The sequence below is a fragment of the Thamnophis sirtalis genome, unplaced genomic scaffold (assembly GCF_051295495.1).
Source record: "Thamnophis sirtalis isolate CommonGarterSnake01/CBP01778 unplaced genomic scaffold, rThaSir2_p1.2 scaffold_7, whole genome shotgun sequence".
NCBI lineage: Eukaryota > Metazoa > Chordata > Lepidosauria > Squamata > Natricidae > Thamnophis > Thamnophis sirtalis.
This window is the reverse complement of record NW_028261387.1, coordinates 82,009,395-82,036,550: the sequence shown is the minus strand read 5'-3', so window position 1 is coordinate 82,036,550 and position 27,156 is coordinate 82,009,395. Positions and strand designations below refer to the sequence as shown.

The 27,156-nt window shown below is 40.9% G+C and overlaps 1 protein-coding gene across 4 annotated transcripts in view; it reads left to right on the top strand.

Moving 5' to 3' along the window:
* BMP7 (bone morphogenetic protein 7) overlaps positions 1–27,156 on the top strand; it is a 120,942-nt gene that overhangs the window by 79,984 nt on the left and 13,802 nt on the right. For 2 of the 4 annotated variants that reach the window (XR_015697363.1, XM_087720497.1), the window contains exons 2-4: positions 11,645–11,837; positions 22,183–22,331; positions 26,925–27,137. Coding sequence is in view for 3 of the 4 variants with exons in the window: in XM_087720497.1 (XP_087576623.1) it covers positions 11,645–11,837; positions 22,183–22,331; positions 26,925–27,137 (555 nt within the window). In the remaining variant the exon portion in view is untranslated. The remainder of the gene's footprint in view (positions 1–11,644; positions 11,838–22,182; positions 22,332–26,924; positions 27,138–27,156) is intronic. The other 2 variants (XM_087720499.1, XM_087720498.1) reach the window with 2 other exon arrangements.

Sequence of the window (27,156 nt, the reverse complement as noted above, 5' to 3'; positions counted from 1 at the left end):
TCTGGCTTACTGTGTAGGAATAGGAATAGGAATAAGTTTATTTATAGGCCGCCCTTTTCCCTGTATTCCAGGGGAAAGAATTCCCTTCTTTTTAGGGTGAGCATAAGAAGCTGATTGTTAGGTGAAGTGGATCAGACCACCGTGGAAAGCAGACCAAGTCCAAGGGAGTCAAAAACACATACGTATGTAATCTGCAGTTGAGACTCAAGGTAGTAACAAGCAGGGCTAGAACCCAAGCCAAGTTAGGAAATCCCCAGACAAGAGAACAATTGTTGAGATTAAGTGCCAGTCACTTAGAAAGCTGCCTTCTTGTATTTTTGCCAGACGGATGAATGAGATAGAGAGAAAGGCTTCCCTTGAAGGCCTGACAAACTGGGCAAACTCACAAAGAAAATGCATTCTTTCAAAATGCCTGATCTTGAGTCCTGTAGAATTTTATTGGTCACATTTAGCATTTGAATGGTGACATAATACAGTAGGTGGTGAAACTGTATTAATAGCAAGCTCCTGCTAATTGGCCCCAAGCAATAGCCCTGCTTTTAAAGTATTCTGAGCCAGTTCAATCTCTTTTTCAAAAGCCAGTAAACTAAGCCAATGTTTGTGAATTCTTGGCTATTCCCAGAGGGAGAGTTTTCAGGATTATAAGATGCATAGTAGCGTATTTTTCAGAGTATAAGATGCTGCGAAGTATAAGACACCCCTAGCTTTTGGGGAGGAAAACAAAGGGGGGGGGGAAATCTGCCTCTGCCTCCCAGCAATTTGCTTCCTTGCAGCAAACAGCAAACAGTACAGATGATATATACTGTTTGTGGTGTTACATTTCACACTATACTTGTACAGATGCTGTTAAAATTGATGTGGCTTTCTGGAAGTATACGTTATTCTCTGCTATTTAAAAGAAGATACAATAGCACTGTGCCTTTTCAGATCAAGCATTTATTTTAAAAAGTTTCTTCATTTTGTTAAGTTGTCTAGAACAATAATAAAGCAGTCTTTAAAAAATAAGTCTAATAATCTGAACATTTTATAGACATTTATAATTATTGACTTACCTCCTCGCAGGAAACGGCAAACAGCCTGTTTCAGTTTAGCCTGATTATCACAAGGAAAAATAAATCTGCCTCTGCCTCCCAGCAATTTGCCTCCTTGCAGCAAACTGCAAACAGCCTGTTTTACTTTCAGTTTCAGTTTCAGCATGGGCCTCTGGATGATCAGCTGTTTCAGGCTACAGGGATTGCCATAGCCTACTGCCGCCTCCACAAGCCCCATTTTCCCCGTTTGCTGCAAGGAGGTAAATTGCTGGGAGGCAGAGGCCAAAGGGTGGGGGCCGGTGGGTGGGTGGGGCTAAGATGCACCCAAATTTTCATCCTCTTTTAGAGAGGGAAAAGTGTGTCTTATACTTCGAAAAATATAGTGATAGCAATAGCAATAGCAGTTAGACTTATATACCGCTTCATAGAGCTTTCAGCCCTCTCTAAGTGGTTTACAGAGTCAGCATATTGCCCCCAACAATCCGGGTCCTCATTTTACCCACCTCGGAAGGATGGAAGGCTGAGTCAACCTTGAGCCAGTGAGATTTGAACAGCTGAACTGCAGAACTGCAGTCAGCTGAAGTAGCCTGCAGTGCTGCATTTAACCACTGCGCCACCTTAAATGCAGCACTGCCTAGTTTGATTTGAAAGCATTTGTGAAGTATTAGATTTTTTTAAAAAAATCTAGAACTCTTTTCTTCTTTCCATATGGTTGATCCATATGGTTGATTGGATCTTCAATCCAATTTAATTTATTAAAGAGCACAATTCAGCGGTAGAGTACTTCTTTGCGAAGGGAAAGTTCAACTCAAGGACAAGGATAGGGCTGAAATCTCTCTTAAGATCCCAGAATGTCTCCCCCAATCAGATTGGACAAAACTCAGTTTCACAGTCCAATAGTCTTACTTGATATAAGGCAGCTTCCATGTCAGTTTGGCTCTGGGATATTCGTTTATTTTTTCCTTGTTAGGTCATTTCACTTTGAATATGCTTTTGCATAATACACCACTCATTTAATCTTCAAAGGGTTTAATAATGAATTCTTCCAGCCCAGCCCATAAAGAAGGAGTGCTGCCTTAGCAGATGAGAAAGCTGGCAAAAGGTTGATAAAGAGATTTCCCATGGATACCTCTTGAGTGTTGCAGTGAGGGCTGGATCATGGACTTTCTTGGCGCAGTAAATCTGAGCCGAAGAAGGGAGGAACAGAATTATTAATGGAAATATTTTCTCAAGTCTAAGCTGTCTTTCCTCCTAATACTATTTGCACCATCACATCCAGGGAGATGGTTGCATCATTTCAATAAATGATCGGCTTATTTAAAGCTGTGTTGGTGTCATGCTATATCTGTGTAAAGTCATCTCCTTCGGGTTGAACTTGACACTGCAGTTTTCTTGGCAACAGTAAGGAAGTAGTTTGCAACTAACTTTTTCAGGATTTTTAATTCCTGTTCTAGTCAACAGCCATTGCATTGCATGGCACCCACCCAGTACCAAATAGGCAGAGATCCTGCTTAGCTTCTCAATCTAGACAGAATCAATTGACCAGTTGCTGCCACCTGCTGTGGACTCATTAACTAACTAAACTGAAACTACGACTTGGACAGTAATGCAAATTCTACTCTTAAGGGCAGATATTCTGGGGGGGGGGAAATAATAGCTATGAACATATCCTTGGTGAATTGCATCAGGATTCTTTTAGGACAGCATATATTCTTGCTCATCTTGCTTGAAAAAGAGGGAAATAATAACCATTTGTAGGAATAAATGAAATTCCATAGTTTCACTTATACTTTTTCCATACAGTCAACTAATCATCTTCAGAGTGATGGGAATGGGCAACTAGACTTTATTGAGCAGACTGGGTATCGTCCATGTACAGGTGAAACTCGAAAAATTAGAATATCGTGCAAAAGTTCATTTATTTCAGTAATGCAACTTAAAAGGTGAAACTAATATATGAGATAGACTCATTACATGCAAAGCAAGATAGTTCAAGCCATGATTTGACATAATTTGTGATGATTTTGGCTTACAGCTCATGAAACCCCCAAATCCACAATCTCAGAAAACTAGAATATTACATGCAATCAATAAAGCAAGAATTGTACATAGAACAATATTTGACCTCTGAAAAGTATAAGCATGCATATGTACTCAGGACTTGGTTTGGGCCCCTTTTGCAGCAATTACTGCCTCAATGCAGCGTGGCATGGAAGCTATCAGCCTGTGGCACTGCTGAGGTGTTATGGAAGACCAGGATGCTTCAATAGCGGCCGTCAGCACTTCTGCATTGTTCGGTCACATATCTCTCATTTTTCTCTTGGCAATGCCCCATAGATTTTCTCTATGGGGTTCAGGTCAGGCAAGTTTGCTGGCCAATCAAGCACAGTAATCCCACAGTCATTGAACCAGGTTTTGGTGCTTTTGGCAATGTGGGCAGGCGCCAAGTCCTGCTGGAAAATGAAGTCAGCATTTGCCTGCGGAAGGAAGCATGAAGTGCTCCAAAATCTCCTGGTAGACAGCTGCGTTGACCATGGACATAATGAAGCACAGTGGACCAACACCAGCAGATGACATAGCTGGAATTAATAGTTTTCTCTGGTGGTTTCTCTGCTTGCTTTGTGACTATTTGGCTTTTCTGGATCCTATTCTGTCTATATAAGTAAAAAGATTGTTATCTGAACCCTTCCATTTTAATGGCTATTGACTTTAAATAATTAAAACAAATCAACGGAGAACTAAAATGTGTGAAATCAAAGCATAAGCATGAAGCACTTAAATACAGGCACTATTATGGTACAGGAAATAATCTTACTAATTGTGGTTCATAGTTGGATGGCATAATATCCAGATCTGTAATTTAAAACCTAGAATTTTCGAAACAATGAAGAGAGCAGAAGAGGCTTATATGAGTAACTTTAGAATAGAATTATGATATTAGAAGAACGTTAAGTTGTTGCAGTGTATACATTTAAATTATATCCTCCCCTCTCTTTTTTAGTTTAGTTTTTAACTTTTTAATTGGTATTAATGGTTAAATTTTGTGATTGCTAATTTGAATTCTAAATGTGATTGTTAATTTGAATTGTAAATTCTAAATGATCAGGGTCACATGGAAGTGAGGTGGAAGCATATAAATTCAGTCAATCAATTCTCTTCAATAATCAATATAGCAGTATGTATGTATGTATGTATGTATGTATGTACGTACGTATTGTATTTTTTGGTGTATAAGAGGCACCAAGGTTTTGAAGAGGCAAATTAAAAAGAAGTTTTTGCACTCTGCAAACCTCCCCAAAACGCCCCATTTTTTGCAATAATGGGCCCACTTTTTCGCCAAAAAAAAGGCAAAATGGCCTTTTCCAAAATAGCCTTTAGGGGGCTTGCAGAGTGCTCCTGGGGGGTGGGAGGGGCAAAATTGAGCAAAAAACAGCCCATTTTTCATCATTTCTGCCTTCCCCAGCCCAGTGGTGGGTTGCAGGCGGTACGCCCAGGTATTTGCGTACTGCAGCCTTCCTGGAGCACCGGATACTGTTCTGGTACGGTGCCCCAGAGGGCCCACCTGCCTGCCCGAGTTCCTTACTTGTCTTTTAAGGCTTCTGCACACATGCATGGTGCGTACAGCGCCTGTGCGATGCTCCGCGGAGCAGCTGGAGCATTGCGGAGGCGCTAAGACACGTGTGCATGTGTGCGTGTGCGCTGCGTGTATCAATGTGGATGCCGCTGAGTCCATTCCTACTGGATCCATAACCCACCACTGCCTCAACCCCCAGGAGATCTCTGAAAGCCTCCTAAAGGCTATGCATGGCCATTTTGCAAAGGGGGCGGGGTTTTGGGAGGCAAAAAATGCTGTGTTCAGTGTATAAGACGCACCCAGATTTTCAGCCTCTTTTTTGAGGGGAAAAAGTGCATCTTATACTCTGAAAAATATGGTATGTATGTATGTATATTCTTTTTGCTTGTACGTTTTGATGTTTTTTTCCTGATGCACTTCAAACAGTACAATTAGAACATATTGTAGTTAGGAAACTACACAGACTACTACGTGAGAGGGTGGGATAATATCCTGACAAGGTTCACTTGGTATCTATGACATGTAACTACAGTCCAGTCATGGTCACTGTGCCTGGATGCTGGCATGGGAAGAAAGCTGTATCATCTCAGTGACAAAACTTTGTGGTGAGTTTGGAAAAATGTGATCAAATACAACTCAGACAAAGAACATCTGGATTACCCCTCCCCTCCACACACAAAGCAAATGACTAATAGGCAGCTATGATGCATAAAATGGGTTGCTTCGAAAAGCTCAGGATGAGATTTCTCTCAATTTCTGCTTCTTGTGTAAAAGAGAGCACATGTCAACCATCTTATTTTGATGCAATGTGGAAGTGTTTGTGAGTTGAAAGCTGTTTTTGCTGATTTATTTATTTTTAAATAGTGGGAATAGGAACACTTGGTCAAAGTTTCCAGAAAAGATTTAGTGGACAAAGTGAAAGCTGGGGAGAAAGTGATCCTGTAGGAATTCTTAGTGTGATGGGAAACTTATGCTGAGTGTAACCAACTGCATGTTTCGAGAGACCACTTTCTAATAAACTCAAAAGAACAGTAATAATGCCATGGCAGGAGAAACTAATAGGGAAAGAAGGCCAAAGTGGGTAGGAGTTCCTTAAAAAGGAGCTGTTGAAACAATTACAAAAATATAGTATAAGAATGGGACAGTAGTGGAAGGTAGTATGTGTATACAAAAAAGATTAATGGAAGACAGGAGAAATAAAAGAGATGGAAGGAAGAACAAAATATCATGCAGGAGGATATACAAGTAGTCCAGATTTGTTGACATGATACTAAGAAGATTAACGCTTAAAGAGATTGGGGTTGGTGACCAATGGTAAGACTAATCAAAATGACCTTTTCTAAATAAATAAGTAAGTACCATGTTTTCCCGATAATAAGACTGGGTCTTATATTATTTTTGCTCCAAAAGATGCATTAGAGCTTACTTTCTCGTTAGGTCTTATTTTGGGGAAAATATGGTACTAATTGCATCTGTCTGGCTGATGATCTTAACTGGTGCTTATATGACGAGCATCCTGAAAAATCATGCTAGGTTTATTTTCCGATTGGGTCTTATTTTCGGGGAAACAGGGTAAGTAAAGGAAAGAAAGAAAAGAGAAAAGGAAGGAAAGAAAGAAAGAAAGAAAGAAAGAAAGAAAGAAAGAAAGAAAGAAAAGAGCACGCCAGTTGTCAAATGGAAAGCAGCTAGAACATTAAGAAAAGACAAAACTACTTTAATCCTGTTAAAACTCAATCTCAGTGTACATGTTTTCTCCCTGGCAATTAGGAAAAAGCAAGATTCAACCTTAAAGTTGATATCCTTCCTTCCAGAATACTTAGGGACCTGGATTCAGAACTCGGGGATTTTATTCTAAGATAAAAGGACTTTCTAAGTTTGTTTTTCATCAAATTTTAAATCTGCCCATCTCCCTCTCAGAAAGACTCTTGGGATTGTACAAATAAAACAGAATAGGTAGTCAGATGACTTGTGACCACAATTAAACGCAAAATTTCTGTTCTTAAATGAGACATTGGTTAAGTGAGTTCTGCCCCATTTTACAACCTTTCTTGCCTCAATTGTTAAGTGAATCACTGCAGTTAAGTTAACTACCCAATTGATAAGTGAATCTGGCTTTCCCATTGACTTTATTTGTCTGAAGGTCGCAAAAAGTGATCACATGACTTCAGGACACAGCAACAGTCATAAGTATGAACCAGTTGCCAAACATCTGAATTTTGGTCATGTGACCGTGGGGATGCTGCAAAAGTCATAACTCCCAAAAATGGTCATAAGTCACTTTTTTCAGTGCCGTTGTAACTTTGAATGGTCACTTAAACAAACTGTTGTAAGTTGAGGACTACCTGCATATAACATTTAAAAAGAAGCAAGGATAGTTAAAATTTAATGTTAAAAATTAATTAAAAGGCAGGGAGAAGGCTTTCAGGGTGCTAAAGTTGAGAATCCCTTTCTGCAATTAAGATAGAAATATTTTTAAAAATCAGATTGTGCAGGATTGTATTTTGTTCTTTAAACGTTCACAGTAGGAATAGTTCCACAGCAGTCAAGTTTAATAGAAAATAAATCTAATTGATAATAATTGTATTCAAATCTGGAATACCCAGAAGGCGTAGGGATGATTATTGTGGAAATCCTAATAAGTTAATTCGGTGCAGAGCAATTTATATATACTGTATTTAAAGAAGATTGCTGGCAAATAACAGGGTTTGGGTTTTTTTTTTATTTAACAAAAATACCATGTAGATGTATTGAAGTCCAAACCTACCATCTCCTGCAATTTTTGTACTAACTAGAGCCTATGGCACATCTGCCAGAGGTGGCACCCAGAACCCTCTCTGTGGGCACATGCGCCATTGCCAGCTGCTTTTCTGGTTTCCAGCGCACACATGGACACTGACCAGCTGGTCTTTGCAGGCACTGGAGCACTGGAAAAATGGCCTGAAAACAGCCCCCCAAATGCCCCCCAAATAGACCATTTTCCAAGCTGTTTTCAGACCATTTACAGCCCGAAAAACAGCCTGAAAATGGCCTGAAAACAGCCCGAAAAACTTCCTGAAAACGGCCCCCCAAATGGCCAAAAAACAGGCATGTGCACACTGGTCTTTGGGTTTCCGGTGCATGCACGTGCTTGCATGGATGTTCCACTTTGGGCACTCGATTCCAAAAAGGTTCGCCATCACTGAACTAGAGTGACATGCTTCTTGCCCAAAGTGTTGGAGGGACAACACATTGGGGAAGGCTGACATAGAATAATGAAGGGGGAAAAAACCCCATTAAAGATTGACAACTGTAATATGTTGTCATGGACCACATCTTACGGCCTATTTTCCTTTGGATAAATAGATTTGAGTTTTGAACTTTTGATGAGCAACTTCATTGCTCATAAATGCATTTCTTTAAGATAAACTATCCTTGTGTAAGATAGGAAGTAGAAAACCACATAGAGAGTTTCAGATGAAACAAAAATGTTAAAATCAACATGACCTTCAGGTTTACCACTATTCATTTCTGATTCAATCAGTATCAGATCATGGGAAGCAATAGACAATGTTATATGAGTCACATTGTTCATACAGCTAGCTGTAGCAATAGCACTTAGACTTATATACCACTTTATAGTGCTTTACAGCCCTCTCTATGCGGTTTACTGAGTCAGCAAATTTTCCCCAACAATCTGGGTCCTCATTTTATCCATCTCGGAAGGATGGAAGGCTAAGTCAACCTTGAGCTTGGTGGGATTTGAACTGCCAAATTCCAGTCAGGTGGCAATCAGCAGAAGTAGCCTGCAGTACTTCATTCTAACCACTGTACTACCAAGGCTCTTGCTAAATGAAAATAGCATTAAATATGTCTGTTTTTATAGTTTCCTTACATTGGTGCACTGTCTAGTGAATCATACTTGATTACCTGAGAGCCGTGGTGGCGCAGTGGTTAGAATGCAGTACTGCAGGCTAATTCGTCTGACTGCCGGCTGCCAGCAGTTTGACAGTTCTAGTTTCACCAGCTCAAGGTTGACTCAGTCTTCCATCCTTCCAAGGTTGGTACAATGAGGACCCAGATTGTTGGGGGCAACAGGCTGATTTTGTAAATTACTTAGAGAGGGCTGTAAAGCACTTTCGAGCAGTGAAATTTTTTAGTGTGTCTTATACACTGAATACAACAAAATCTTGGTGCGTCGTATACTCTGGTGCATCTTATAGTCTGAAAAATATGGTAAGTGAATCACTGCAGGTGTTAAGTTAGTAACACGGTTGTTAAGTGAATCTGGCTTCCCCATTGACTTTGCTTTTCAAAAGGTTGCAAAAGCTGATCACATGACCCTGAGACACTTCAACCGTCCTAAATAGGAGGCTCCAAGTGTTCAAATTTTGATCACATGACCATGGGGATGATATAAAGGGCATAAGAGTGAAAAATGGCCATGTCACTTTTTTCAGTGCATTGTAACTTTGAACAATCACGAAATGAACTGTTGCAAGTCGAGGAACTACCTGTATAACCATGTTAAATTAGTTTAAAACCCTATGTAGTCAAGCATCTTGGTTTTTAACAGTGGCCTGCCAGTTATTGATGGGAATGTTTGTAGATTCTTTTCTCACTCTATAACCACAACTGTATTTTTAGTGTGTTGCAGTTGTTTGTATTCCACTAATAATTATCATCATCTTAGAGAAAGAACTGGAAAAAATACAAAATGCAAAGACTAGCAAATAGAAGTCGAACAATTGTGGCAAAAGAAAGCAAAGACAGTACCAACAGTAATCGGTCTCTTAGGTGCACATCAGTGGTGGGATACAACCAGTAAGCCCTGGTACTGGTATACCGGTGCTTGCTGGGAACACCAGGTACTGTTCTGATACAGTGCTCCGGAGGGCCCACCTGCCCACCCTCCTTACCTGTATTTGAGCCGATCGGGGCTTTCGCGCACAGAGCATAAGCAGCTGGAACGTCGCGGGCGGTAAGTACGCATGCACATGGTAGATGCCCGGCCCCGTTGCAGCGTACTGGTTGCAACGGGATCCGGAACCCACCACTGGTGCAAATCCCAAAATATCTGAAGCACCGCTTGAATACCATCGGCATTGACAAAATCATCATCAGTCATTGCAAAAGGCAGCTTCACATCTTGTGACGATACATTTGACACTATCAAACAAAAACATCTGCCTATCCCTAGTCCTTGGGAAGAATCTGATAGGTGGATAAACATTCCAACCATAATAATAATAAATATTGATGTGGCATTCACAAGGAAATAAGCTCAATTCTCACTCCCAACAATCATATGGAGAGCCATATGTCTCCATTGTCTCAGCAGGTGGCAGCACCTGGTTGATCTTGTCTGAGCTCAGAATATTAGCAGGATCAGGCCTGATGAGGCCTGAATAGAAATCATCCTGAGAATACAAAGATTACCCTGGGTAATCCCAGAAGAAGCAATGGGAAACTATTTCCTTACTGTTGCTAAGAAAACTTTATGGAGAGAGCCATGAAGTCATCAGAAGTTGAGTTCAAATTGAGGGAAATCATAATTTGTGATTAGTAGCTAGTATGAAAGTTAGTTCTCACCCAGTCAGAAAAAATAAACTATGATAACTGATCTACTGATTGCACAAATAAAGGGCAGTTAGAAAGAACATGGCTTGTTGCCAAGTAGTTACCTAGCACAAGGAGGAGGAGAACATGCAAGAGAGTTTGAATACTGTTCCTATAGAGAGAGAGGCTGTTTTTGAATCCTAGCAATTGTTGAAATTCTGGTGATTGTTTCTATTACTTTTTCCAATACATATGATTCATCTGTCACCAGACAACTGTTGAGAGACAGATTTATGGAGAATAACATAAGAGTGTTTATAGAATAATACCATATTTTAAAGCCATCTGTGTTAATGGCCATGGTCTATATATCTTCTAGAAGCAAATTCCATAGTTTAAGCATGAGTTGCCTGAAGAAATATTTCTTGGCAAAAAGAATGAAGTGGTGTGTTCCATCCCCTCCTTTTTTCCAGTATGTTTTGTTTTTCAATTTCTACTCTAGTCTTGAGATTTCTTATATTCCTTTTCTCCAAGTAGGGCTGACCCTATGTAGTTTTGTTGAGATTAGCCGCAGCTAGTTAGCTACCATCATCAGTTGTGATTCTGCCCCATTTTAGTGCTCTCACAATGTTGACCAAAAAATAATAATAATCCAGAATTCCTTTGCATTCCATCTGATGGTCAAAAGGAAAAAAATCTAACTAGAAAGGCTGGTATACCCTATATGCCAGGGGTGTCAAACTCAATTTCATTGAGAGCCGCATCATGGTTGTGTTTGACCTTGGGGGGCCGGGAGGGCTGTGGCCAGGGTGGGTATGGCCAGCTTGACATCACTTTTGTCTGTGTGTCTACAGTGGCTTGAGATCTCTGCCAGCGAAAACAGCTCAGGAGGGCCCTCAGTGGCCCTCCCACTTTTGCTGGCAGAGGAACCGCGGGTCGGTCTTTCACTATTTCCAGGGCGGCCCCATGGGCCAGATCTCGGCCCCGGGCCTTGAGTTTGACACCCTTGCTATATGCCCTCTTAGAAATTGCAATGAGAGCAGATATGAACAACTTTCTAAATAAACCCATTTCTGCCTGCCCGCTATATGGGAATAGCAATATTCTAAAGTCTACAGGAGATCCAGAGGTGATCAGTAATGTATATCTTGTTTATCATCCTCTATATTGTACTTTGTATTATATACTGTATATTTTTTAGTTTAATTAGAGTTTGTAAATCTGAAATATGGACTGGATTGGCTTGGTTTCTCAATCAGGGAGCAAGAGTGAACAGATCCTTCCCAACATCTGGCATGTCCATCTAATTTGAATAACCACTCCGCAAAGTTTCTGCAAAAGTTTAAAATGTGCTGCGAGTAGTAATATCTTCCGATCCCATGGATACGTTCTCTTTTCTACCCGACATTTTCTTTGTTAATGTGTAGATGATAATTCTGCCATTGGATATTGTACGGGTCGTTGAAAAATTATTGGAGCCAATCATTTGCTTTTCTTTCTGCAGTGGAACATGACAAGGAGTTCTATCATCAGCGCAGTCACCGTCGTGAGTTCCGATTTGACCTCTCTAGGATCCCCGAGGGTGAAGCAGTAACTGCAGCTGAGTTTCGAATTTACAAGGACTACATTAGAGAACGTTTTGATAATGAAACATTCCAAATCAGCGTCTACCAGGTCCTCCAAGAACATCCAGGAAGGTGAGTGACTAAAAGACCTCATTTGAGTTGGTGCTGGAAGCCCAAGAGACTGTAGAATGAAATATAATTCAGTAATGCCTGTAACAATGTGTGTGTGTGTGTGAGAGAGAGAGAGAGAGAGAGAGAGAGAAAGAGAGAAAGAGAGAGAGAATCTGTGATGCTTCTTATTTAGTATCTCCTCATCTAAAGACTCGGGGCTGAATGTGTGAAGTGATCTTCTGAAACATCCTTTGTTGAGATGGAAACTCTGTTTTTAGCACTTGACTTCCAGAGGCTGTTTCTGTTCAACTTAATTATCCCCCTTAAAATGCAACTATACTTGGGTATTTAACATGTTTAGCTTTGAAGTGATAATCAAGAATTGAAGTTGTAAGCCTTTGAAGAGCAGTTGGTTTAATTAATGTAGAACTTGCTTATGAAACAGGTAGCAAGATTAGGCCCATTTCCATGCGGAGTAAAAGACTGCTTGGTGACTCTGTTGCTTCAACTGGATCGCCATAGAGGACTCATTTTGCTAAACTTTCAACATGGTCTTATTTTCAGCCTTGCAGAATGGCCAGAGTTGCAGGATCTCCTCCGATCTGGATCATGTTGAAAGCCTTTGCCTTTCTTGAGGATGGCTTAATATGGTGGACTTTAGCAGTGGAACTTCAAAGGCAGATTTAAATAATAGGATTGCAAATTTCAATTGAAAGTTAGAAAACAGTAACAGAGCAATGGACCATTTTTTCCCCATACTGGTTCACTTGTGCATGCGCAGAAGCATCTGGGCAGGTGCCGGAGCCTCTCGCCGCCGCCACTACCAGTTCGCCCAATCTGGGCCGAACCAGGAAAAACCCACCTCTGCAATGGACACTGGACAGTGGAATCAATTATCCAGATAGATGATAGATTCTCCATCACTCTTTGAGCAGAGGATCTGTCATTCTATCCCTCACTGAGGAGTCAATCAGAATAGAGCTGCAAGGGACTTGGAGGTCTTCTAGTGCTGAAGCAGAAGATTCTACCATTTCAGACAGGTGGCTGCCTAGTTTTTTCTTTAAAGTCTTTTCTTTAACAACCCCCCCCCCCCGTGATGAAGCACCCACAACTTCTGAATGCAAGCTGTTCCATTGGTTAATTGTCCTCACTGTTACGAAGCTTCTACTTAATTCCTGGTTGCTTCTGTCCTTGATTAGTTTCCATCCATTGTTCCTTGTCTTGCCTTCTGGTGTTTTCGGAAATAAATTGACCCTCTCTTCTTTGTGGCAGCCCCATAAATGCTGGAATACTGCTATGACGTGACCCCTAGTCCTTATCTTGAGACTGGCTGAAAACAACAGTCTCATCTCGTTCTATGATTCCGTTTACTTGAAGTGTTGCAATGCCTGTAAGACATTCTAATAATGATGTGGTTGGTGGCATGTAAAATATGGATGGAAACTTTAGCTATTTGTTGTCTGTTCTGTAACCAGGTCAGGTTTTCAGATCAGTTACTTATATCAGAGCCAGTAAGCAGTCTAGAGTTCATTCAGGAGTTCAAACAAAGGGTCGAACTGTAAGCAGACTCTAAAGCTAGGCCAAAGGTCAACACCAGTGTATCAGCAGCTAGGATGCTCAACTGAAGATCTGAAGAGAAGCTTTTGCAGAGTTCCCACTGATGAGTAAGCCTTTACTCTCACGCCGATCTGTTTCTCAAGAGGGCATTCCTTTGAAGTTCTTGGTGCTCTCTGAGCTCGGTGGCTTTGCAGGCTTCAATCTGGTCGGTCACCAGGGACCAGAGGCTTAATCTTCCAAGCTTTTGGACTCATGCTGGAGCCCATCCTCATCCAGCTGCAGCACAAGTCTGAAAGTTGAGGAGACTAAACTTCTGGTCCCTATGACTGACCCAGATTGGATCCTTCAACATTATCTTGGGACATGTATGTTTGCCTTCATTAGTAGTTTTCTTGTAGATGTTTCATTACCAAACTAGGTAACACTGCAGAGCGTGCCTAGCAATTACCATCTCATTTGCTGCCCATCATCCCATTGATTTTATCCCCACAAAAGAGCTCTGTCTCAGGAAACAAAGATGAAGGATCTCCTCTGAGTAAATAGGAGCTTGCCTACTCCAATTAGGGGGTCATAGTGAAGGTATATCCGTCTAATGTTCCTCCAAAGAGAAATCCTTTGAGGTAAGAGGAGACTATGCTGCTCAAACCTTCCTATGGTTTACTTCTAAACAAGTCTTCTTCTGCAAATCAATAGATAGATATCAGTAGCACTTAGACCCGTGATGCCGAACCTATGGCACACAGCACCCTCTCTGTGAGCACGCGAACCATCGCCCCAGTTCAGTTCTGCCATGCATGCCTCCCACCAGCCAGCTGGTCTTTGGGTCTGCCACCCATGTGTGGGGGTGTGGTGCATGCAGGGGTGCACATGGATGTACAAGTGATAGCGTGCTGCAGGGGGGGTGCGGGGGTGCATGCGCATGCACTGGGGTACATGTGGGGGTGCACACACATTGCCTTTTGGGGGTTCAGGTGTGCATGTGCATATTCGCACGCTTGCGCGCATGCCTTGGATACTCAGTCCAGAAAAGGTTAGCCATCACTGACTTAGACACTGCTTCACAGTGCTTTACAGCCCGCTCTAAGCGGTTTTACGGTGTCACCATATTGTCCTCAACACTTTGAGTCCTCTTTTTAATGATCTTGGAAGGATGGAAGGCTGCGTCAACCTTGAGCCGGTGAGAATCAAACTGCTGGCAATCAGCAAAATTAGCCTGCAGTACTGCATTCTAACAACTGTGCCACTACGGTAGATAGGTAGGTAGGTAGGTAGGTAGGTAGTAGGTAGGTAGGTATTCATTGTATTAATTGGCATACCTTTGTAATTTATCTTTGTTTTAAATCTCCTGAATGAACAATAAATTGTCCAATTTTGGGGTTAAAAACAGGAGATGAAGAAAACAAACGATTTAGATTGGAATGACTTCCATAAAATGGACCCTCTTGTTCCAAGACAGCTAGTCTATTATTGCTGCTGAGTATATTATGAGATACCAGGAGAGAAAAGTTCCAAATAAATGTGGGAAAGATGATTCCCTTTGAGCTCTCTTCCTGAGGGGGTTTCCCTCCAGACTCATTGCGTACACAGGAATCTAAGTCACTGCGGGAAAACAGATGCATTCTACCGCTTCCCAGCTGACTCATGGCCGTCACTGAGCCATGTCATGCCTTCATTTTAACAAGGGAATGGAAATGAAAAAAAAGGGAAGGGGGTAGTAATTTTCAAGAACTGTCTGTTTGCCCCATTCCTCAAAAAGTAAACATCCCTGAAGTAGGCTTGTGAGTAATAGAAGATAGTTGAATCAGACAAGTCAAGCCAAATTCCACATCAGATCTCAACATTGAAGGCTGAGCGTAGTGCTTTGTCATCCATGTTTCCTGTTATTGCTCCTTGATTTGAAAGGTCACCAATAAAATTCAACATTAGAGCCTGGCTGACGAGCAATGAGGTCTTGGCACAAATTGGCCAAAAAGCTTTTGTCTGCTTCTAAGTTGACTTAGGGGACGCGGTGGCTCAGTGGCTAAGACGCTGAGCTTGTCGATCAGAAAGGTCGGCAGTTTGGCGGTTCGACTCCCTAGAGCCGTGTAACGGAGTGAGTTCCCATTGCCTCAGCTTCTGCCAACCTAGCAGTTCGAAAACATGTAAAAATGCAAGTAGAAAAATAGGAACCACCTTTGGTGGGAAGGTAACAGCATTCCATGTGCCTTCGGCATTTAGTTATGCTGGCCACATGACCGCGGAGACGTCTTCGGACAGCGCTGGCTCTTCAGCTTTGAAACGGAGATGAACACCGCCCCCTAGAGTTGGGAACGACTAGCACATATGTGCAAGGGGAACTTTTACCTTACCTTAAGTTGACTTCGTCAAAGGCCCCAATTTTCAAAGGGCCACCCAAGAAATATGGAAGAATGTCCCTGATCAATTATTCCTGAATTCCTACTGCTCTGTCTGGTAGCAGAATTCATGCAGTTGACTTTCTTGTTACCTTACAGGTAATGTATGAAGAGGCCAGATGAGATTGGGTAGAATTGGTTTTTTTTTTACCTTTATCACTAATTACTTTTACTCTTAAATCTGGGAGGGGGTGTAGATACTGTTACTATAATAAAATAGAATTCTAATATTTCTTGTGATGTCTATTTCTTCGGGTGGCCTGCCTTGAAGGGCTAACATGGAGTTCCTTGCTCGTGCATGTATTTATTTTAAGAATATACAGGGCACTTCTGTTCCATTTGCAATGCAAAATATTCTCAAAACCGTAAATCTTCAGAAAGTCTCTAGCAGCCAACAACTGTTTTAGTAGGGGCTCCCTGATGAGATGATCAGAAATAGTTGCCACATTTTTTTGAAAAGGGACTGGCTGATGGACCATAACCAACTCTTTCTAAGATGCAGCTGTACCTGGGTGACCCCTGCTGCTTACAGACCTTGGGGCTCCCGAGGCTGCGTATGCGATCTGATTTGTCTAAAATATGATTTTAATTTAAAAAAGAGAGCGAAATGATAGCACACCGTAAAGCAGATTGCCAGCCTGAAGCACAATTCATTTCCAGGAATGTTTCTGGGCCCCACATATATAATAAAATGGTTATAAAGTAATGAGCAACCATGGCGCAGCCATTTATCTCTTTCATAATTTCAGGCTTGTCCACAAGCCCCAACGAGGTTATGATCTTAAGATCTTGTCTTAAGATACGCTTTTTATTAAATCAAGGTTGCCGTTCAAGAGTTAGTGCTTGTCCTCCAGACTTCCCAAATATGCATTCTGCAGTGTACGTAACATCTCTACAATAGAGTAGGATTCTTTTGAAAATGGAGAAGTACCATATTTTTCAGAGTATAAGACACACCTTCTTCCCCCCAAAAAAGAGGGTGAAATTCTGTATGCATCTTATACACTGAATACAGCAAATTTAGTCTCCCAAAACCCCGCCCCCTTAGCAAAAATGGACATGCAGATGGTTTGGGAGGCCTGCAAAGTGCTCCTGGGGGCTGGGGAGGAAAAAAAATGAGCTGTTTTTGCTTGTTTTTGCCCCCCATCAGCTTCCAGGAGCATTCTACAAGAATCCCAAAGCCTATGTATGCCCTGTTTTTTTTTGTTGTTGTTGCAAAAAGCGCCTGTTTTTGCAAAAAGTGGGCCTTTTTTGCTCGTCCCAGCCCCCAGGAGCATTTTGCAGGCCTCTCAAACACTCTGCATACCCCATTTTTTAAAACAAAAAATAAAAAACGAGGCGTGCAGAGGGTTTGGGAGGCTTGCAGAGTGCAAACACATATTATTTTTTTTTAGTTTACCTCTTCAAAATCTTGGTGCATCTTATACTCCAAAAAATACGGTAACTGTCAGATGCAGAAAAAGTTCTCTGAAGATAAAAAAGTGGGCAATTCATTGAGGATAGATAGGATTCCGACGGTATTAGGGAAATTGTTAAGTATTTTTCACCTTGATCAGATTTGCTGATCCAATTGATTACATCCCATCACTTTATCTTCTGTTTCAATATCTACAGAAAGATCTTTCAGTTGTGGACTTAGAACATTTCCCCAGCTACTTAAAATTATCCTCTGGTGGCCGGCTGTGATATGAGGACCAATGTCACAAAACATAACAAAAACTTCTAGGAGATCAGTTTGGCATCTCTGCTCTAATTATCCAGAGTTGTGAGCAGAGGTGGGCTACTCTTACCTTAACAATCGGTTCACTGGTTGTGAGAGTGCGCACACTCATTTCCCTCACACGGGCCACTTTAGGGTGGAAACAGAGCTTCAAATATGCAGCTAATCAACTTAGGCAGCTCCAGTGAGTACAGCAGCTGCGGCGCGGAACTTAGCTGGCCAGCATGGGTCGGGGGAACGAGCCAGAAAGTTAATTATAAATGGAAAGGATAGTGCAAGGGGCAGGCCCAGCCAGTGATCACAACTATTGGTTCACCCGAACCGGTCCGACCAGGCAGCAACAGCCCACCACTGGTTGATTGATTGATTGATTGATTACATTTATATGCCGCCCTTTTCCCCGAAGGGGACTCAGGGCGGTTCACAATTCAATCAGGGAAGGAGGTACAGACAGGGGGATAAAAAAGACGAGACATAACAATACAAAATTTAAAAACACACAACAACCATACCATTCGAGAAGGGGGGCAAAAACTCTTTAGCCCCAGGCCTGTCGGAACAGCCAGGTTTTAAGGGCTTTGCGGAAGGCCTGGAGGGTGGTGAGGGTTCGAATCTCCACGGGTTGTGAGGGAGAGAAGCGGTTCTAAAGATGGATAGACACACAGATAGAAAGACAGACAGATCTGAGTCCTAGGGTACCTGGATATGAAAGCAGATACTTAAATTACATCTCCTGTTCTTGATCTGAACTGCATCCATGACATGGACCAGCAGCACAGAAAAGCATCTCTCTCTCTGCTGCCATCTTCTGACTGTCCAGAATTTGCCCAGATGTAGGAGCCCTAGAGATGCCTCCTCATTCAGCTGGAACCTGAATTAAGTAGAGCAGGAGATCTATTTCTCAGTTCTAAAATAAGTCTCAGTTTTAAAATAAGTCTCTCTTACTCAGGCCCAACTAGTTCATGGTGCTAGTAACCTCTACACAAAGTACCGTACTCGTAACAATGCAGGGAGTCAGAAGGTAGATTATCCAACTAAACAAAACGGCACTAAAAGTGAATTAAAAAAAAACATCCTGATACTTCTGTCTATTCTTTCCCTATCAAATTTACTTTTCTCTTGGGGTTTTGAAGCAAAGGGCCTGATCTCATTCAGAAAACCTTTTAGCTGCTTTTAGAAATTACAGCCCACCAGACAGAGGGTAAAAAAAAACAACCCAGATGGTCATTTTCAGTCCAAATTCTCCCAAGCCCAAGGACAGTGGGCTTTAAGTATTATAAAATATTTAGAGTAATCATCCACCCTGCAGCAATCAAAAATGATTAGACTAGTTGAAAATTCTGGAAATTAATTATCTTGGTATCTGGAGGCTTCATAGGATATAGAAAGCTAGTCTGATCCAGAATATTTTTTTTTTAATATATTGCCTTGCAACACAGCGGTAATTAGCCTTTATTTGTTCTAAAGAGGCCATTGGACTATCATTGCATGCATTTATATTATAACCTGTCCAACAGTCAAATTAAGCTGAAAATAATCTTTCCTCCAAGATTAAGGTCAGGTATACTTTAGCAGTTAGAACAAGAAGTGATACCACTCTAGTATCTTTCTTTTGGCTTTCTCATTAAGTGGTTTTTTTCCTGGCAAACTGAGCAATGCATTGTGGTATCATCAGAATGGAATAAGGAAGACACTGCAGTGATTTTTTTTTCTTCCTTGCCTGTTAAAATCTAGGAAGCTGTTAGAAGATGAATTGGTGTTTAAAATTCCTGATGTTGTTGGGTTTGATTTGTTTAAAGCATGAAGATGTTTTCAGAATAGGTCCTTCATTCAGGTCCAAATAGCCTCATTATGGTAGACATAAGGTCCCATCTTCTATATTTTCAAAACTTATTGTGTATTTTTTTTTAAAAAAAATACTCACTAGGACATTATTGTGCATCTCTTCCCCACATATCTAAATATTCTTCCTAAAGAATCCTATGGACTTTCTATTACACTTAGAAACCTGAATATTTACCGTATTTTTCAGAGTATAAGACACACCTTTTTCCCTCAAAAAAGAGGGTGAAAATCTGAGTGCATCTTATACACTGAATACAGCATTTTTGGCCTCTTGAAACCCCTCCTCCTTTGCAAAAATGGCCGTGCATAGCCTTTGGGAGGCTTCCAGAGTGTTCCTAGGAGCTGGGGAGAGCAAAAAATGGACCGTTTTTTAGCTTGGTTTTGCCCCAGCCCCCAGGAACACTCTAGAAGCCTCCTAAAGGCTATGCATGCCCTTTTTTGACAAAAAAAATGGGCCTATTTTTGTGAAAAATGAGCCATTTTTGGGAGGTCTGTAGAGTGTAAAAACTTTTTAAAAAATTTGCCTCTTCAAAATCTTGGTGCGTCTTATACTCCGGTGCATCTTATATTCTGAAAAATATGGTAGATGGGGATTTTAGTTGGGCCAGCCTGAAACTATGATGGAACTGATGAGATAAACACTTTATCCCTTCATTATTTTGGTCCTCTGGTATGTCAGAGGGTCTGTTCTCGGTATTTGGCAGATTCCATGCTTAGCTCAATTACTTTTAATTAAAAATCACATGTAAAAATACCTTGCTGTAAAGCCAAGTCCCAAGCCTCTTGTCCCTTTTAAAGTCTCAAGAGTGCTTCTCGATTCTTCATTTGCTATACTGTGGAAACATTCTTATGAAATAAAATGATAAAGGAGTTTGCAACCCAATACTTGATCTTCCCAGCATAGGACAAGGTCAAAAGAAGAGGCAAGGAGCATGCAAGAAAACTAAAGCAGGTGCTTAGGAATATTCTTATTTGTTTGCCTTCTGGTCAATCCCATTTACAACGCCTGGTAATTTCTGAAAATGCCCGTAAAGTGCTTTCAGAATCTACCCAAAAAAATATGAATATCTCTGTTCGGCCAGATGGTTGAGTATTGGTGTGCCACCCATAAAACCTTGATGATAATTGCCTCATTAGTTTTTATTTAAAAGGCTGAAACGAGAGAGCTTACTAGCCGGTTTAGGAAAACTCAATTGAATTTAGTAACACTTCACCCAGACTTAATTTCAAACGGGCAAGCTGTTGATCACAGCTGAATTTGCTTAATATATTCCTGTTTGAAAACTTGCAAGAGAAAGTGCTTACCGTCAAGTCGCATACTCTCCTACACCTGGTCTTGAGGCAGCCCCAGATGTGAGACTTTAGGTTTGTTGTAGAAGATCCAGAAGTTGCTCTGTTCAAGCAAGGAACTCGCATACGTAACTGCCCAGATTAGAAAGAAGTAACCTAGATATTGCTTTTCTTGCTTGAACTTTGTGCTTAACTCTTGAGGTTGCTCTAGTCCTTTGTTGAATGTTAAATTCCCCACCTCTGCCTTTTTTTTTTATGAGTATGCTTTGTGGCTTGGTGCTTCTTTTATCTATAAAACCCTTTACTATCATTCTGCTGATAGTAGCAGTAGTAGTTCAAGAATTTATAAAGCGCCCTAAGATTTTCATAACCACACAGATGGGCTTATCTTTGCTTCAGTTGGAACCCACACAAAGTAATTTAGTTACGCAAATATCTATGCAAACGTGTTCACGGGACGTTTGGCAAGATGGTGCGTGCAAGTCAGCAAAACGGGCTTGTAAATGAAGCTGGCGTGTTGGTGTATCCAATTATCAACCTTGCACAAACGGTTGCAACTCCCAAGCGGCCCATATTAACTACAAAATGGATTTATATGAGGAGTGTACAATTTGTCTGGGATGGGAATTAAGGACACTGTTAAGCTCCAGAATAGCATGTGGGTCACCACAGTCCAAAAATGAGCATGAACAAGGACATAGAAGTATGATGTACTATGACGTGCTATAACATGGTACAGTATATGATACCATCCATAGAGTTGAGAAAGGATTTGGTAGATTTTTTAATTTTTGTTTAAGGGTGGTGCTTCCCCTTGATTCCTCTCAACTATCAGGATTAGGGTTGGGTTTAAGGCAGTACTAGAATTTATAATCTCCCAGTTTCTAGTTTTGTGCCTTTAACCATTATTCCAACCTGGCTTTCAGAATTTTGAATAGACAGCTTTATATTTAGTAGGGCTACTTGTGCTTATTCTATAAATAAGCCAAAATAACTCGAACTGAAAATGTGGGAGAAGAGGGACTCATATTAGAATCAATAAATTGTTTGTAGTTTTACTTTTAGACAAATTAATTACATTTCCTGCATTAAGGTTCCAGTTCATTGAAAATTGTATTTTTAAGCAAAATTCTTTACACTGCACCACACATTGTTATCTAAACATGTTTGTTCTTTAAAATATGGGTATGTATGTATGTACATTCAGTTTTCCCTGTCAAGATTGCCCAAAGATAATTTCTGTGGTCATGTGGCCAGCATGGCTATAGGCCAAAAGCACTCAAATGCTATTACCTTCTCACCAAAGTGGTACCTATTAATCTACTTGCATTTGCATGCTTTCAAACTACTAGGTGGGTAGGAGCTGGAGCAAGGAACGGGAGCTCACCCCGTTGCATAGCACTCGGGTCTCAAACTCGGGCTATCAGTTCCCCAGCTGGCAAGTTAGTGTCTAACCACTGAGTCATCACAACACACATACAGTACATACACAATCTTAATTTTAATTCTAGAAATTTTGAAAGATGTTATCTCCCATTTTCCTTTTATTTTGTGTCTCTAGGGATTCAGATTTGTTCTTACTTGATACTCGTACAATTTGGGCTGAAGAAGAAGGTTGGCTGGTATTTGACATTACAGCAACTAGTAATCATTGGGTGGTAAATCCACAGCACAATCTTGGCATGCAGCTATCAGTGGAGAGTATAGATGGTGAGTATCAGAAAATAACATTTTGGCAAATCTTTTACAATTTGTGCTTGGGGTAATGACCAGTTGTATTTAGAGATGGTGTCACTTTCATGTGTCCCCTGGTAGAGAGGATCGTTGTTTATTCAAAGGTATCCTCTGTTGTAAGGCTGCCTGACATATATCTGGATGAAGATTCATTAAAAGGAAGGCAAGGTCCTTGGTTGGTTATTGTCTTCTTCACTGATTTAGCTTCAATTATTCTCCTTTATCTCTCCCAAAATGGTTTTCAAACCTTGGTTTAGACCAGTGGTAGTCAACCTGGTCCCTACCACCCACTAGTGGGCGTTCCAGCTTTCATGGTGGGCGGTAGGAGTTTGCTGTAACTCTGCTTTATAAATTTTATAAAGTAAAGTTACTTCCCTACTTTATAAATCACCATTACTGTGGAACCGGTGGGCGGTTAGAAAATTTACTACTAACAGAGATACAAAAGTGGGCGGTAGGTATAAAAAGGTTGACTATCCCTGGTTTAGACTTTCCATTGGCTCTCCAAAGTTTATTACATGCACCTGGAAGTCCTCTTAGATCAAGTCATTTCTTGTTTTGTTTTTGCTTCTGGTGATACAAAGAAACTACCAGAATCTGACATCTTCCTTCTTAGACTGAATGAAGACTAAGAAGAACAAGCTAAATTTGTTAATGTAAGAAACGTACATGGTGGCATTGGCTTGAGTCTTATGACTATTTCATTTGCTCCATGGAGGTTTGAGTCTAGATGGGATGGTTTGGAAGGCATTTTGAACTAAAACGTAAGCTCGCATTCAGCAGGAACTAGACAACTCATGACCTATTTGATCATCATTTCAGAGATATTTTCTTACTTAAACAGGGAAACAGAATGACCAAGGGCAGAAAATCAGTGAGAGTGGAAATGACTTCCTGCTAGCTTGGTCATAGTTGACTACCTTTGACAGCCATTAGTGGGATTGATCTACCCAGTCTCCAGAAAGCTAGCATGGGAATGGTCTATTGAACTTCTGGATGGCTGTATGTCAGCACTGAAGTTACCATGATTTTTCCAAATTTCAATTCTATGGGATTTTGGACACATTGCTAAAATAGCCCAGTTGAGTTGAATTGGTTCAAAATTTGTCGCCCTATAACACACTGTTTTACCCAGGTTAGGTTATAGAAATAGTATATAGATCATAATTTCTGTTCTTTGATAGTTAAATCCAATAATGGTAGATGGAAAGAAGGAAGGAACAATGGTGGAAGGAAGGAAAATAAAGAAAGAAAGAAGAGAAAGAAAGAAAAGAGAGAGGGGAAGAAGGAAATTTTAGTGGATTTTTGTTTATTCTTAGAAAGTTTAGTTAAATGAAGCAATGCAAGAAAGGCTAAAGTAATCCATTAGCCTCAGGCATTCTGTTATCTTCTAAGTCAACGAATGCTTTCCTTCCTGACATTATATGGGAGCAATAGCTGACTTTTATAAAGTTAACTCGATTTCTTACATACTCGTTCATATCCTGTTTGTCTCATTATGGTGGCAAGTTGAAGAAAACTCGTGTGCAGCTTGATTCTAGACATACAGTACATGCTTGGCAATAAATCCTGCGCAATTTATTGGCCTCCATAGCTAAGGAAATGTTCAATGAATGTAGATTCTGAGCCATAACTAGTTTAAAGCATATTTGCATCTTTTCATCTGAATGAAGGGTATTACTTTAAAATTAATACAACTATATTCTTCTCTAAAATCTTTGAGAGAACCCATCAGAGTGACTGCAAAGGAACTCCCACTATAATGAGTTAGAACCCAAGATAGGGAGTTACTACACATAGGAATAAGAGCTCTTTTTTTAATTACTTAAAACAGGATTCCCCAACCCCTGGGCCACAGCCCACTACCAGGCCGTCGCCTAGTCGAATCAGGCTGCATGAGAGGTGGGCTGGTGCGCATGTACACATGCAGCTACACTTGCACCAGTGGCAGCTTGGTATGCAGGCATGTGCGCCAGCCCATTGCTTGTGCGGCCCAGTTTCCCTCTCCCCTCACAACCAAGCACTAAGCTGCGATGGTTTGACTTAAAAGATTTATTAAATTAAATTAAATCTATTTCTTAAATTATCTATAAAATACTGTTTCCACAAAGAAAACAGCGGCTACTCAATCCTTTGTCAAATTTTCCAAATCTTTACTTCCAGTATTTCAAAATGAATTACTGAACAACTTAATAGATTAAATATTATTGATATTATAAGCATTGTTGACTAAATGAGTATGCTAGGTAGCTAAAAAATTGCCACATTTCTGGTGACCACCACATGCCTTAGAAATCCATTGGATGCTGGCATTATTTGGAAGTAGTATGAATAAATTTCCTCTGAAAAATCAGTCTGTTCTCTGGTCTTCTATCCTGGTCAGTTAAATGATGGTGGCATTTTGGAAGTATCTCACGAAGTGTTGATAGGATCCCTCGCACTATTAACTTGGCGGCTAGATCTCTAAAGCATTTAGAGCATTCATGTATCCTGTCCCACCTTTGCTTGCCTAACTACTAAGATGGACTTAAGAGGTCTGTCTGATTTTCAACAAATCTTAAGTCCCTCAATACACTCCAGTTTCACCAATCTCTAGAATACTAATCTAGAGGCCTAGACAGGAGTCTAATCTAGCTTCCAAACTGAGGTTGTTTCACAAACAGAAGCCATCACAGATCTCCAGGCGTCAACTTTCCTTCCCCAAAATGGACCGCCATTAGCCGCGTCTTTTGCGATGCTTATATTGGACAGATCCCAATAATACTTGTAGCTGAGCCCCAAAGGGCCTCATAGGATGCAACCTGCAGTGTGAATTGTACCCAGAAATATATTTGTAACATATGGCAGGACCATTAATGTAGGTGCATTCACCAGCAAATGGGGCGCTATATTCTGAGCCAACTGCAGTGTTAAAGTGGCTTTCAAAGTAGCCCCATGTAAAGATTGTTTTAATAGTTCTCAAAAACATCTTTGTTTACGTAAGACTAAAAAAAATGATTGTGATGTCTTTGAATAAGAAAATGTTTCTATTTACCATGTTGCTCTGAAAATAAGACAGGGTCTTATTTTGTTTTGACCTCTCCCCTTCCCCTGAAATAAGAACTTGGCCTTATTTTCGGGGAGGTCTTATTATTTTTGAGATGCAGGAGGCGGCAAGCGTGGTCACCTTATGGCTGCTGTTGTGTTGCAATATTTTCGGGGAGGATTTTTATTTCAGGAAAGGGCTTATTTTTTTCAGGGGAGAGCACATGCACTCAAAAGCCTGATTGGGCTTATTATCTGGAGAGGTCTTATTTTCGCAGAAAGAGGGTATCTCTCAAATGGATGTTTTCTGGAAACACACCAGCTTCTATTTTAGGACACTTTTATTTTAAGCTAATAACTTTCCAAGGAGAATTTAGTGTTCTGTTGGACTTCATTTTATGGCTCTTTAAAAAAGAAAAGAAAGTAGGAGCACATTAAATTATAAATGGTTGAACTCAAGAAACTTCCCCCACCCCCCACATATTCATTTTTTTTTAAATAAACCAAAGAGTAGGAGAACTTAATATTGAAGTAGAACTGGAGTAACATAGCTTTCAATAGAGGTAATTGCTCCAGGAATGGCAGATTTCAAAATGGAAAATGTTTTTTTTAAAATTGAGCCATTTCTTGCATGAAACGTCTTGCATTAATTTCCATGTCTAATAGCAATGGCACTTAGACTTATATACCGTTCCATAGTGCTTTACAGCACACTCTCAGTGGTTTACAATGTCAGCATATTGCCCCCAAGAATCTGGGTCCTCATTTTGCCAACCTTGGAAGGGTGGAAGGCTTAGTCAACCTTGGTCCCCATCTGTATCGAATTCCTAGCTGTGGGCAGAGTTAGTCAGCAGTATTGTGTTCTTGAGAGGAAAGCTATGGCAAATCTAGACAGCATACTAAAAAGCAGAGACATTACCCTGCCAAAAAAAGTGTGTATGGTCAAGGCTACGGTTCTCCCAGTTGCAATGTATGGCTGTGAAAGTTGGACCATAAGAAAGGCTGAGCGCCAAAGAATGGAGGCCTTTGAACTCTGGTGCTGGAGAAGACTCCTGCGAGTCCCTTGGACTGCAAGGTGATCAAACCAGGCAGTCCTAGAGGAGATCAACCCTGACTGCTCTTTAGAAGGCCAGATCCTGAAGATAAAACTCAAATACTTTGGCCACCTAATGAGAAGGAAGGACTCACTGGAGAAGAGCCTAATGCTGGGAAAGATGGAGGGCAAAAGAAGAATGGGACAACAGAGAATGAGGTGGCTGGATGGAGTCACTGAAGCAGTAGGCATGAGATTAAATGGGCTCCAGAGGATGGTGAAGGACAGGAAGGCCTAGAGGAATGTTGTCTGTGGGGTCACGATGGGTCAGACACGACTTTGCAACTAACAACAACAATTATATTCTAACCACTGTGTCACCATGCATGTTCTACCTTCCTGCACATTGGAGCCTTTCATTATTATTGGAATAACTGGGAAATAGGCAACATTCATCTGCGAAACTGATTTGCCTCATCTGCATCTCTTCTCTTCTTTCCCTTTCCACTTAGGACAAAGCATCAATCCCAAATTTGCTGGTCTCATTGGAAGGCATGGTCCACAGAACAAGCAGCCATTTACGGTGGCCTTTTTCAAAGCCACCGAAGTGCATCTCCGAAGTATCCGTTCTGCAGGAGGTAAACAGCGGAACCAAAACCGTTCAAAGGCACCTAAAAATCAAGAAGCCTTTCGAGTGTCAAATCTTGGAGGTACGCAAACATTAGGTTTGTGATTTCCATACAA